At 38.8% G+C, this 14,837-nt stretch overlaps 1 protein-coding gene across 4 annotated transcripts in view; it reads right to left on the bottom strand.

The window, feature by feature from the left end:
• The window catches only part of IL12RB2 (interleukin 12 receptor subunit beta 2), a 77,781-nt gene that overhangs the window by 47,633 nt on the left and 15,311 nt on the right, over nt 1-14,837 (bottom strand). For all 4 annotated transcript variants that reach the window (XM_030328054.1, XM_030328056.1, XM_030328058.1 and 1 more), the window contains exons 4-7: nt 9,030-9,144; nt 7,798-7,982; nt 6,232-6,374; nt 4,923-5,073 (exon numbers count right to left, since the gene is read on the bottom strand). In XM_030328054.1, coding sequence (XP_030183914.1) covers nt 4,923-5,073; nt 6,232-6,374; nt 7,798-7,982; nt 9,030-9,144 — 594 coding nt within the window. The remainder of the gene's footprint in view (nt 1-4,922; nt 5,074-6,231; nt 6,375-7,797; nt 7,983-9,029; nt 9,145-14,837) is intronic.

Genomic DNA, 14,837 nt, shown 5'->3' with positions numbered 1-14,837 from the left:
ACTGTGTCCCAGCACCTGGCATAGTTCCTGATACACACACACTTTTCTCACAGATCCATCTTGAGAAGCATTTTTCCCCCATTTGTTTCTGTTTGGAAGGCTTCATGGAAAGCATTTCTTCCTATTGGGGTGATCACCATCTTGTCAAATAATTGAGCTCAGACATTGATTTCTTCCAGGATAGATGTTGGGCTTAGAGGGGACCCAAAAAGAAAGGAAGGCAGGGACTGCCATTGGCTCTCAAACATAACATTTTCCTTCTAATGAAAACATTTGCATGTAAATCTCTTTAGAAGGCTAAGAACCTTTGATTCTCATATCCTCAAGCCTTAGGCACTCAGATAAATGAGCTAATTTAGGAGTCAGCAAACTATTGCCAGTGGGTCATATCTGCTCCTTGTTTTAGTACAGCCTGTGGACTAACAATGGTTTTTACATTTTTAAATGGTTGAAAACAAACAGAAGAGTAATTTTCAGTGACATGTGAAAATTACATAAAATTAAAATTTCAGTATCCATAAATAAGGTTCAATTGGAACATAGCTTTGTCTATGTATTTATACACTGTCAATGGCTGCTTGCACACTACAATAGCGAATTTTAGTACTGGTGACAGAGATATGGTCTGCAAAGCTGAAAATATTTACTGTCTGGACCTTTACAGAAAATGTTTGCTGACCCCTAAGCTAGATCATTTTTAAGAACTTGTTAACCAAAATGATAAAATAACCTCTAGTATTTAATTGGCCTTCTCAGAGTCAGGTAACTGTGGGGTGCAGAGTCAAGAGCTTGGGCTATGTGATAAAACAGACCAGTGCTCAAAACCTGGCTTCTCCAATTCTTAGTTCTGAGACTTTGAACAAGTTCTATTAGCTCTAACACTTAATTTTCCAAATGAAGAAAACAACAGCTAAATTTATTGAGTGCTGACCATGGGTCAGAGCTCTTCTATTCATTAAAATTAACCCATCTTAGCAATATTTTGGAATTACAAATGAATGAATGAATTGCCTAGCTTCTCAATGTGAGAAGGGGTGGCTGCAACTGGTGACCCTGCATTTTCTCCCCTTTGGGAGTCTCTCACCAACCACCCATGCCACCACCTCTTATGGCGGTGGGGGGAGGAGGGCTACTCCTTCATTGCTCTGGTGTTAAGGTTGAGTATGTAGCACTTGCTTTATTTATTAATTGCCTATATAGAGTTTAACAAGACCAAAACATGTAAATTAGACTTTAAAAAGTGGTGAATGAGCAAACAGAAATACCTAATTTATACTATAGCTCTAAGGAATGGCTTGTTCATCTTTTTTATGGAGTCTCCTCCTGGGTGTTCTAGGTGGTGAGGGAATCACCTCCCCAACACCTTCCTTCTCCAGATGTGTCTGGAGACCCTGCAGCTCAAACTCAAGAATGTTTTCCCACTACAGGCCAAATGTGGTTGCTCAGTCCCCAGTATCAGACCTGCTTTTGATGGATAAAGATTGAGGGACTGTTCTCCTAAACAGAGAAAAGCAGTTTCTTTCCTTCTACTCCTTACTTAAAGGTCATTTAAAAAGTGTTTTCCATGGAGGACCATAACAGGAGTTGAATTTAATGACACAGGAAAGGGCCATATGGAGTAAATGAAGACCTCATTCTCTGCTGACATGATCTAAATAACTGTGCTCAATCCACCAGAAGATAACATTGCTCTCAGTTTTGGGCAGCAAAGGCTCCAAAGAACTCTATTATAAGGTCATTCAGAGTTTTAAAGAGTAACTAAAAAAAAAAAAAAGCTTACTAGCAATTTTTTTTAAATGCCAAGTTACATATGAGTACACATTCAAAGGCTGAAAAGGAAGAAGTGTTAAAAAAATTCACACCTTTTAAGTTTACATCAATTGGTGTTTCATAAAGAAACTGATGACAGAAATAGCGGTAAGGGGAGAAAACCAAGCTGCTCAGAGTAAGAGGGAAGAGGTCCTACATCAACCCACAGAAAGATGAAACACAGAAAAGGGAAATGCAGACACTGAAAGGAAGCCAACAGCTTCGTAAATGTGGTGCATCTCAGAGTATGGGTTTCTCTCTTCATGAATGCCTGCAATTACTCTGAACAAGTCAGTTCCTTGATTTGATTCATAACTGTCCATGAGTTCACAACCATAACAAGTTGCTGCACTCATTGTTATGATAGTGGTTTATTTAAGGGCTATGAGAAAGTTACTGTTGTTACTGTCCTACCTTGAACTGTTTTTAATTTAACAGATAAACCCTTTCAGAAAAAAAAAAAAAAACAAAAACAAAAAAAACCCCAAACCTTTCCACACACCTCCAAACAGGTCATTATTAAATGTCAGTAAGAATGACGAGAATTCACAAGCCCAGAATACCCCTGGTTTATAGTTAAGCCGAATGTGACATAACTTAAAAACTACTCAGCCTATTTAGTACCTTGACCGTGGACAGAAAGTATGGCCCATTTTCAAGAATTTTATCTGTAGGACATATAAACAAAGTCTCATAGATAAGGCATTAAAAAATACATTACTTTATGTTTAATAAAAGAATAAAAAACTCTGGATTATAAAAATGACAAACATTTAAACAGAGAGCAAGTGGCTCAACATCAATTTTAAGAGATTTTTATCATAAAATGAGAGGGAATAAATTATAATTTGTTAGATGGAGTTATTTTATTTTATTTTTTTAATTTTTTTTTTCAACGTTTATTTATTTTTGCGACAGAGAGAGACAGAGCATGAACGGGGGAGGCGCAGAGAGAGAGGGAGACACAGAATCGGAAGCAGGCTCCAGGCTCTGAGCCATCAGCCCAGAGCCCGACGCGGGGCTCGAACTCACGGACCGCGAGATCGTGACCTGGCTGAAGTCGGACGCTTAACCGACTGCGCCACCCAGGCGCCCCCGATGGAGTTATTTTAAAATACAGAAATGATGGAGTTATTTTAAAATACAGAAATGATGGAGTTATTTTAAAATACAGAAATGATGGAGTTATTTTAAAATACAGAAATGTTACAGAAATGTTGGGGCGCCTGGGTGGCGCAGTCGGTTAAGCGTCCGACTTCAGCCAGGTCACGATCTCGCGGTCCGTGAGTTCGAGCCCCGCCTCAGGCTCTGGGCTGATGGCTCAGAGCCTGGAGCCTGCTTCCGATTCTGTGTCTCCCTCTCTCTCTGCGCCTCCCCCGTTCATGCTCTGTCTCTCTCTGTCGCAAAAATAAATAAACGTTGAAAAAAAAAAATTAAAAAAATAAAATAAAATAAAAGACAGAAATGCAATTAATATAAGAAGAAAGGAAAAATATACATTATTCTACAATTTATATATTAGGTGTTATATTTTAGTATATTTAAATATTTAACATTAAATATTTTATAATATTTATTAAATATTTAAATATTTTATATTTTAGGGTCTTTGGGTCCTTGAAAGTCACTTGGGTATTGATAAGTGTCATCAGCTATCAAAGGCCATTAGCAGCTCACAGAAAAATGAATATAACTTATATCATGAAACTAATTTACAGTCACACATATCCATAAGTTTTACAAATAAGCGTTTAGATTTTCTCACGTTAATACTTCACAATCTCCAGATGATAAAGCAATGGATTATATGCCAATAATTTTTCTTCTGAGCCAAAGTTACACAGACTGTGAAAAGTTGTATAGTAGGTCACTAAATGAGTGCTCTTAAAAACTAATTATTCAGATGGTTATTTCTTGTGTATCCAAAGATTTGTTAATGTTGACATCAAGTTCATATAGCTATTATATATTCATATGATCAATGGTTGATTGCACCTTAGTTTGATTATACTTTACACCTCAGTAAATTGTCATCCCTATAACTGCCAAAAAGAAAAGCCCATCAGACTAAGAAATATATTTGATATCCTTTCCATAGCTATGGGCAGGCTGGCGGCCCTCATTTGAGCAGTGTATATCAGAGGCATGATGAAGTGCAGTGCTGTAATATTTGGAGGAGAGAGGGCTGGGGGATGTTAAACTGTATTTTAAAATGTATGTCTCCAGAGTCTACCTTCTTTTTTTTTTTTTTTTAATGTTTATTTATTTTTGAGACAGAGAGAGACAGAGCATGAACGGGGGAGGAGTAGAGAGAGAGAGGGAGACACAGAATCCAAAGCAGGCTCCAGGCTCTGAGCCATCAGCACAGAGCCTGAAGCGGGACTCGAACTCACGGACCGCGAGATCGTGACCTGAGTTGAAGTCGGACGCTTAACCGACTGAGCCACCCAGGTGCCCCGAGTCTACCTTCTTTTAAGCTTTTAATTTTCATAGAATCCAAAAGGTAGAATGATCAAGTTTTACTATAAAGGAATGAAATTACTGGTTATGGTTTTGTGGAATGAGAGAGTTACTGAGCGAGTAATAGAAACAAGATATAGAAATAAGGGGTGCCTGGGTGTCTCAGTCAGTTAGGCCTCCAACTTTTGATTTTTGCTCAGGTCATGATCTCATGGTCAGTGGGACTGAGCCCAGCGTTGGGCTTGCGCTGATAGCGTGGAGTCTGCTTTGGACTCTCTCTCCTTTCTTTCTACCCCTCCCTGCTGCTTGCACACACGTGCTCTCTCTCAAAATACACAAATAAACTTAAAAAAAAAATAGAAATAAGAGTTATAACCAAACATTACTGAAGCGTAAGCTTGTAACCAACATGAAAACATGGGGCAAACAGGGGTAGGACTTACTTAATGTTAAAATTTCCCTAACAATATAAACATATCTCCCTGGACAATTACAGTACTTAAGCTAAAGTCAAAATCAACTTGTTAATTAGTGTACTCATTTACTTGTTAATTAATGTGTTAAATTAACTTGTTGACTCAGTACCAGTACTTTAGAGATCCCTCTCCTGTCTCTCCTCCTTCTCTTCCCACCCTCCTTTTTAGAACACATACCTTCTTCTGGTGTTTGTGTCCTGAATGGTTCACTCCAATCACTCCAACTACCTTTATATAGATGTAACTTAGAAGAAATCTGAAATTCATACTCTGTAAATGGTTTCAGATCCAGCAGATCCTGTCTTCCTTTGGCATTTGTAGCATTGACCTTGAATCAGACAAGATTTTTAAAGGTGTCAATTAAAATTAAAGAATTTTGACACACATAGGTAAGAAACTTGAGTAGATAACCCTTTCTCTTTTTTCAGATCTGTCATTCATTGAAAAAAAATACCAATGACAGGGCTACTGAATATACATGATGTTAATATGAAATAGCTTCTCATTAAAAACAAACTCTGGGGACTAAGAACCCACCTATAAGGGTCCCAAGGGGGATCCTGAAACAAGCTGAAAAGTAAGTAAAGGCTGAAAAATACCAATTTTCAGAAAAAACTTGGAGAATTTTCTAGAGATTATTTTTTATTTGGTCATAATTAGAATGTGATAAATGTTTTATCACAGACATAGAACGGACTTCAAAAAGAAAATTTTAATTATATTAAAAAAGCAATTTCTCATGAGTTTCAGTTATATGTGGAACTTATCCTTTGTTATTATTATAAGCCATTCTATTTTACAAATATACTAGGAGGAATTATAATCCTAAAATTTAATTTAAAAACATTAATGCTAATATATCAAAGTGTGGGGCTTTATCTTTGCAATATTCAATTCCATATAAGCCTCTATGGACATTTCCTAATATTTCTCTTTCTAATATGTAAAAAGATTACTAAAAAGTAAAACAGGGGTAGCATAACAAGGTACAATGAATACTTAACTAATTGTGGAAAATTAATATTAGTTTACAGAAGCCTGCGGCTTAAAAAATTTCAGAATCAATAATCAAAATTCAAGATATTTCTTAATAAATAGAGGTGCATATGACTTTCTGATCTATCTCAAGTGTGTACTTTAGGGCTAAATTTTTTTTTTTTAATTTTTTTTTTAATGTTTATTTATTTTGGGGACAGAGAGAGACAGAGCATGAATGGGGGAGGGGCAGAGAGAGAGGGATACACAGAATCAGAAGCAGGCTCCAGGCTCTGAGCCATCAGCCCAGAGCCTGACGTGGGGCTCGAACTCACGGACCGCAAGATCGTGACCTGAGCTGAAGTCGGACGCTTAACCGACTGAGCCACCCAGGCGCCCCAGGGCTAAATATTCTTAAACCCCGTATTTTGCTGGCATGAAAAGACAGAGATCTGTGCAGTGATATTAGGAGCCCCTCCCTGTTTTTCCCCTTTACTCTAAAAACCATTACCATAGTCCAGGACCTGCTGCTGTTGGGCCGATATCTGAGTCGATTAAGCAACACCAGCACCTCATCTCTCCACTGAAGGATACATCTGCTCACAGAAGCATTTACACATTTGATTCTGATGTCCCATGGAGGAAGAGGCCTCACTAGTAATCAGGACAAACAAAAATGTGTGATTCAGGCTCCAAAATCAGAAATAACCTTTGTTTTGACATAAGCCAGAAAGAGGTGAACACAGCTCATTTCTAAGATGCACGACTACCAAAGCTGGTGAGATATATAAGAAAGAAATCCATGGCTTTTACAGAGAAAAAAAAAAAAGTTTGATCCACTGCTAAATAATTAAAATAATTCTCCTTAATCTACCCTTATTTTTTACCAAATAAACTACCTTCAACATTAGTGATACTATCAACTGCATTTAATCCAATGCATAAAGAAAACCAATGTACCAAGCCCCAGAGTACCAATGGCTGACAAGGCAGAGGTGGCTAGTGGTGATCACTTCTCAGAAGAAGAAATGGTGGTAGGGAAAGATCATACAGAAGGGTCACAGGAACCAGAGAACAGAGGGAAAGAATAAGAGGAAAAGAAGGTGCCTTACAAAGAAATAGTCAATGTAAAGAAATGGAAGGTAGTAAGACGGGGAGAAGTATGATAGGTAATGTATAATAAATGCCTGTGTTGATACCCATAGCAATATATGCTGTGCAAAGAGGTGCTGTGGGAAGAGAGAAGAGAGACACATAATGTAAGGCTGGAAGTTAAGGCAGACCAGAAGCACAGTCCTACCTGGGGGATATTTGACACTGGCCTCTAATTCAACTGGGCCAATTTTATTTGCTCAGAAATGTGCTACAACTGGCTCACTCCAGGTCCCAAGGTGATGAGAATGGTAGTAGGTATTCTGAGAACAAGATACATTTGTGCCTTGATACACTTAAAAAAAATGTTTATTTATTTTGAGAGACAGAGTGAGCAGGGGAGCTGCAGAGAGAGAGAATCCCAAGCAGGCTCTGCACTGTCAGCACAGAGCCCCATGCAAGGCTCAAACTCATGAACCATGAGATCATGGCCTGAGCTGAAACTGAGTTGGACGCCTCACTGACTGAGCCACCCAGGCACCCCTGTACCTTGGTACACTTTATTGATAGTTTGCACCTCTGCGCTGGCCCAGCAAACCCACAGGTAGCCTATCTCAGAATAGTGGAGTAACCATGGGGGTAAAAAGATATCTCTGACAAGAAATGCCTACACTGAGTTTCATGAATAATCAATCTTGCAGAACCCTCTCCTCAGTCAAATGGTTATCACTGGCAGCTAGTGTCTCTGTGGGACTAAGTTCTTTTTTCTCCAACAGAGAGAATAATGTTGAACATTTCACTCTGTATGGCCATCTCCATAAGGCTCTGGGATCATGCACTCTTTTCCTTGCATCAAAGTAATATCTATTCTTTGTCTGTGCCATTGTCCCTTTTGAAACAATCACGTACAGAACATTCAAGTGATTTGAAGAATAATGTTCATTTACCAATGAATGATACCTACAAAATGTGAAATAAAATGTACCTATGTCCAAGAACGTAAATGTGGATGGAATTGAAGAAGCATTTCCAAGACTATTTGTAGCAGTAACCTTGGCTGTGTAACTGGATTCAGGCAATTCAGGGGTTAGGTTAATTCCAAGGTCCAAATGGTCGCAATAATGATCATTACATTGCCTCTGCCAAGTGAAATTTTTTGGTCCAGTTAGCCTGTAAATAAAAGACAATTGTGTTTAGCAAGATACTTTATGAGTACTTGTTCCTTTTAGTACAAAAGGGATATAATTGAATATTCAAAATTCTAGACATTTTGTTAAGGTCAGTTGGATACATTAAGGGAATATTTGTATTCTATGGTAATAAATAGGACCATATTTTCTCCCTTTTTTTAGTAGGATTGAGACCATTTTTTTTTTTTTTTTTTTAAGTAGACTCCACACCCAGCATAGAGCCCAATGCAGGCCTTGAATTCACAGTCCTGAGATCAAGACCTGAGCTGAGATCAAGAGTCAGAGGCTTAACCAACTGAGCCACCCAAGCACCCCAGATTGAGACTTTTTGATGTGCATATAGATAAGTAACCCGAAACCCTGGCTGACATCCTGGCTCCTCAGGGCAGACCCAACTGTTACCCAAAGATCCATGGCCCTAGGCATTTACTGTACAAAATGAAGTGCCAGCTTCTAGTACAGCCTGGAACCCTGGGTTCCACTTTCTTTCCCCCATTTCCTGTTCAGTTAGGCATGTGCAAACTATCCTATCCTTTGGATGGATTATGGAATCAACTCCAGGGAACAGAATCTCCCAGACTCTTCTTTGTGTGGACTTCCAGGTCACACAAAGATGCTTTAAAAAGAAACTCCTCCGAAGCTAATGGAAAGCTACCACAAGGAGGAGTCTATTTATATATTATGACCCTAAGAGTCTACAACCACAAAAGAAGGGATATAATGTGGCCAGTTTAACCCTATTAGAGCAGGGAGGAACATCCATAACATAAGCCTTGGGTGCTCTGAAGAGAACTCTGAGTTAGATCGCAGACCCAAGACATCAGTTCTCACACTTTGGATGAATGAACCAGTTTTAATTGATGAACACTAGAATTTTTGTTAAAGTACCTAATTATCTAGAGGTGTCTATTGCTTCTCTCTGGTAAATATAAAACTGTTATTTCTAAATGCATATCTAACTGAATTTCTAAGTGTAGTCTAAGACAATACCTACAAAACAGCTGCAAAAATTTGGTCTTTCACTCACTGTAAAGTATATGCTGTATATAGGTGGGTGTCTCGTCCTCTGTCCCAGATGCAGGTTACGGTCCCATGTTCTCCCTTCTGTATACAAGATAAGTTTTGAGGCTGTTCCGGAACAACTTTAAAAAGAAAGTGCAAAGCCTCATATTTTAAACACCACACAGTTGATATCTCAATCACATTGTTATTTGACAATAAGACAATGATACTTCCCCTAGGTCTAGATTCCATCAAGTTCATATTTGCTTCCAAGGCATGAATGTCTTTTAATAACAATAGTGAAAATGGATCAAACACTACATGCTGAGTCTTATGCATTGTGCATGGTTTTTCTCAATTAGATATCATAGCAGCTACATCAAGTATTTATTGTTATCATCCTCAATGTACTGAAGAGGAAAACTAAAACTTAGAGGTTAAATATCTGGCCCCAAATCACAAAACTGTGTTGTGGCAGAATCAGGGCTCCAGCCCAGGTGTAGCTGACTTGAGTCCAAGCCTTTTACCACCATATTCAACCATTTCCCCTGACAGCTGAACATCCAGTGCTAGCTTCATTACCAATGGTGATGATGAGTTTACTGGTTTAGAGTGAGGTCCATTCAAATATTAGAAACCTTTAAACTTAATTTTTTTAAACTTCATATTTTTAATGTTTATTTATTTAAAATATTTTTTTAACGTTTATTCATTTTTGAGAGACACAGAGAGACAGAGCGTGAATAGGGGAAGGACAGAGAGAGAGGGAGACACAGAATCCGAAGCAGGATCCAGGCTCCGAGCTGTCAGCACAGAGCCCTATGTGGGGCTTGAACTCATGAACCGTGAAACCATGACCTGAGCTGAAGTCGGGTGCCCAACCGACCGAGCCACCCAGGCACCCCAATGTTTATTTATTTTTAAGAGAGAGAGAGAGAGAGACAGCATGAGCAGGGGAGGTACAGAGACAGAGGGGGACAGAGGAACCAAGCTGGCTCTGACCTGACAGCAGAGAGCCAGATGCAGGGCTCAAACTCATGAACCACAAGATCATGACCTGAGCCAAAGTTGGATGCTCAACCAACTGAGCCACCCAGGTGTCCCCAAATATTAGAAACCTTTAAAAACTAGGGGCTCTTTCTCTTCCTAGACCTGATATTTGCTGCCAAGACACTTCTACCCACTAGCCCTAGTCATGTCCTTCTGAGTTGTATCATCTAAATCTAATTTCTGCAGAATCACTTGAAACACTTTATAAACATTTATAAGCTAATTCTTTTTTTGAATACTTTCTTTTTTTAATTTTTTAATATATTTTTTTAATTTTATTTTTTTAAATTTACATCCAAATTAGTTATCATATATTTACGCTAATTCTTTATGTGCACGGACACTGAGTACCTTCCATGAGTTGGGCACAGTGCTAGCTATGGACATACAAAGGTGTACAAGGCAAGATCCCTTCTACCATAAGGTGTGTATTTGTAAATTAAGCCATGTTATAGTCAAAGGCAAAACCCAAGCTAGGAGTTTCTCAGATTTAGTGGAAGTAAGAAAAGACACTGTTAATCATTCATCTCATTGTACTCTAATACTGAGACCCACATGTAATAGATGTTTCCCTTGGGTGAGATAAAACAAGTATACCACTAAATCCCTAGATATTCTCTGCACCAAAAAAAAAAAAGTTGTAATTGATGGAATAAATCCCCCCCCCCTTTTTGTTTTGTCCTTAGCAACACCACAGACATGATAATTGCCCACTATGTGATGGTGGACAAGTTAACTTCTCAGAGGTTCAATTTCTTCATCTATAAAATGGGTATAATAGTATGAAGCTCCTATAGTTTTGTTTGATGGAATAATAAATTTTCTTTTTCCTAAAAGAACAGACTCTTTCATATATATATGAAATATGTATACATTACATTGAAATATATATCATGTATGAAACGCACGCGCGCGCGCACACACACACACACACTGTATATACTGTATACACTGTTACAGTTCCCTGAGAAAGGGCTCAGGGAAGGAAATATTGTGAACATGGTTAAATGTATAAATACACTCTATATATCTGTATACATAACTACTTATGACTAATCCACTTAGAACACTACATTAACTTCTCATTTTATGTACTACTTTTTATTGATCTTGGAGCCAGCAATAAATTGCCTTGTTTTTCCATTTGTTTATTTTTCTTATTATTAATTCCAAACTCTCAAGCCAATTATCTGAATCACTGCTCACCATATTCAAATGCTGTTTCATTTGCCTGAAGACCTCTTTCTTGGGTCCTTGCGAAGTTTCCAATAAGATAGGTTTGCTTTGTGCCTGGTACAATAGCAGCTGTTATTCTGATATTACCAGTACTTAGTATCATGGAAATTCCTTCTTTTTCTGGTGTTTGATATCCTATTTCTTAAATCTAATTCTTTCCTCTCCTTTGATTTAATTATTTGTGTTGGTGGGGTACATCCTCCAGTAATTCCCTGGAAAAGGGCACAGGGAGGAACTACTTAGACCATGACTAAAAATGTATTTATTCTACCCTCACACTTGACTGATACTTTGGCTATTAAATTCTAAATTGAGAAGAATTTTCATCCAGGATTCTGGAGACAATACTCTATTGTCTTCCATATTCTAGGGTGCTGTTGAGAAGCTTGAAGCCATCTGATTCTTTAAAAAAATTTTTTTTAATGTTTATTCACTTTTAAGAGACAGAGACAGAGCACGAGTGGGGAGGAGCAGAGAGAGAGGGAGACACAGAATCTGAAGCTGGGTCCAGGCTCCGAGCTGTCAGCATAGACCCCGATGTGGGGCTCGAACTCGTGAACCACAATATCATGACCCAAGCTGAAGTCGGACACTTAACCAACTGAGCCACCCAGGTGCCCCAGTCATTCTGATTCTTGAACCACTGTTTTTCATCTTCAGAAGATTGTAAAATCTTTTCTTTGTCCCCACTATTCTGATTTTTCACAAAGATGTGTTTAATGAGGGTCTACTTTCTTTTGGATTCTTGGAGTGTATACATTCTGGGAACTTTTGTCCTTCAGTTTGGGAAACAGTCTTGAATTATTTTTCTGTTGATTCTCTCTTCTCTATTTTTATCTTTCTAAAAATCTCTAGTTTTCATCAGTTGGATCTTCCTCTAATTTTATATATTACCCTCTATATTTTTAAGCTCTTCATCTTTCTGCTCTACCATCAAGGAAAAACCTCCTCAGTGTATATATCTAGTCTCTTGTTAAGTTTTTCATTTGTTTATCATTGGGGGCCATGTTTTCTATTCTCTGAATATTTTCTTTCCACACAGCATCCTATCTTTGTTCTGTATGCAATAGTTTCTCTCAATTCTCTGAGGGTATCAAGGATAGTTTTTGTTTTTTAATATTTCCTCCCTGAATACACTCTACTTCTTCCACTTTGCTTATATGCTTTGTTCCCTATGTTTGTTCTGGTTTCTATCTTTCATAGCAGACATTTTCCCCAGATCCTTATATTTTTACTCATGTATAGAAGTGAGGCACTATTTAAATTATAGATTGGAGCTCTGCATGTGTGTCAGCTGAGGGGCATTTGCTGATTCTGGGTTTCACCCAGGGTGATCTGGCCAGGTTTTCTGTATTGTCAATTATTTTATTTTATTAAAAAATTTTTTTAAATATTTATTTATTTTTGAGAGAGACAGAGCATGTGTGGGGGAGGGGCAGAGAGAGAGGGAGACACAGAATAATCAGAAGCAGGCTCCAGGCTCCCGAGCTGTCATCACAGAGCCTGACGTAGCGCTCAAACCCACAAATGGGGAGATCATGACCTGAGCTAAAGTCGTTGCTCAACCAACTGAGTCACCCAGGTGCCACAGTATCGTCAATAATTTTAGATATTTCCTCTTGGCCTTGTCAGATTTCTTAGAAAAGGATATTCTAACTTTAGTGGGGGAGAGTACAGGGTTGAAGGGAGCTATTTGTAGATGTTCCTTTAATCCCTCTGTTTTTCAGCATGGTATTACCAATCTCAGCTGAAGTGGTCGGAGCTAGTTTAGTGACCCTCTGATGCCAAGCCTCCAGTCTTATGCCAGAGTAGTGGAGCAGTGAATGTCTAGCTACATGGAATTTGGAAAGAGATCTGAGAATCTGTTTTTCAAATAGATTTTCAATGGAATCTCTCATTTCTTAGTCCTATTTTACCCTTCCTCCCAGAAAGACATGGTATCACCAATTTCTGAGTCTTTCTGGGGTGGGATCTTCTGCATTCAATCATGTTGCATCATGACATTTCTCATTGCCAGCTGCTGGCTAAGCCAATTATTACTGGTCTACCTGCTTTCTAGCTTCCACAAGTTTGTTGATATGTCTCCCCTCCCATCCTAACCCTTCATAGGGTCTTTTGATGACCAAATGACATATAAAGCACGTGGTACTTTTAAGTAAGTAAAAAGTTAGTTCTCACTCATATCTTTACTCCTAAAAGTTTTCAGAGACTCTTATTTTAAAGAGCACAGCTTTTACTCACAAATCAAGTCAACTTTCCTAGCATGAGGTCCCCACACCCCAGGACTTGGTTTTGACAGAGACTATCTGTTCCAGGGGAAACCAGGCCTCATTCTCTTCAATACAAGTGTATAATAGCTGACACCAAAAAAAGGACAGAAATCAAAGCCTCTGAAAATTAAGATAGCTTGCAATATAATAAATTGTCATGAGTACTACAGTTGTTATTGTTTTTAAAAGCCCTACTTACTATGGGAAATTAAGTCTTGGAAAAATAGCTTTCAGAAATATCAACAGTCAAGCATATGCTGAAAACACCCAAGGGGCACCTGGATGGCTCAGTCGGTTGAGTATCTGACTTTGGCTAAGTCATGATCTCTCAGTTCATGGGTCTGAATCCCAGGTCAGGTTCTCTGTGATGAGTACAGAGGTCATTTTGGACCCTCTGTTCCCCTCTATCTCTGCCCCTCCCCCCCCCCCTCTCTCCCTCATAAACAAACAAACAAACATTAAAAGACCCACCCAAGCAAGAATCCATTGTCTTTCATTTTTTGCCTTGGTTTTCTAAATAGCTTGTGGATCAATCCTATGAGGTTAAGCTAGAGCACTGATTGCTTAGTTACTGCACAATTGGAATGAGGTCTTGGCAGCAGAGCAGCCTAAGCCCTGGAAGGGGCTGGGAAGAAAAGGCTAAATTACCCATTCCCAGTTCTTAGAAAACAGCCAACTTTATGACAGCATCCTCAGGATATACAAAGGCACTGTGGACACCACTTATCACAGAAAAGGGGCTCTTTACTCCCTCACTAGATAGGATTAAGCTTGCTATACTAGGCAAAACCAAAATTCATTGTGTCTTTTCTTGGAATGACTAGCTGTACTCAGAAAAAGGTGCTACTTTCAGTCAGTCCTTCCCCTCAAAGGTGCTAACCTTGCTTAAAGAGCAGCCATTTGGTGGTGCGGTTACAACTAGAGCACACGGTGCAAGCAACATTCCAGCAGCACCACCCAACTTTGCTGCACCACGACAGATCCTCTTGACCATCTATCTCCCTGGGTTTTCTGATGCTGCAACTGTCAGAAATGCATCTGCATATTCTGGATGGAAAGTTTTAAAAATGAAAAGGGGTTGTAGCACTCTAACATACCTAAGAAAAGGTAGGAAATGGAATGGGATGGCTAAAGACATGTGCAAGGACACTGACTTTCAAGGCTACTGTTAGCCTAGTAAATATGAAGAAAACAGCAGCAGCACTGTGAACACCCACAACTGACATCTATGCCTGGGAATATCTAATACACATATGTAATGTTGGTCTACTAACAAG

Source organism: Lynx canadensis, chromosome C1 (assembly GCF_007474595.2).
Source record: "Lynx canadensis isolate LIC74 chromosome C1, mLynCan4.pri.v2, whole genome shotgun sequence".
Taxonomy (NCBI): Eukaryota; Metazoa; Chordata; class Mammalia; order Carnivora; family Felidae; genus Lynx; species Lynx canadensis.
Note: the sequence above shows the minus strand (reverse complement) of the source record. Positions and strands in the feature narration are given on the sequence as shown.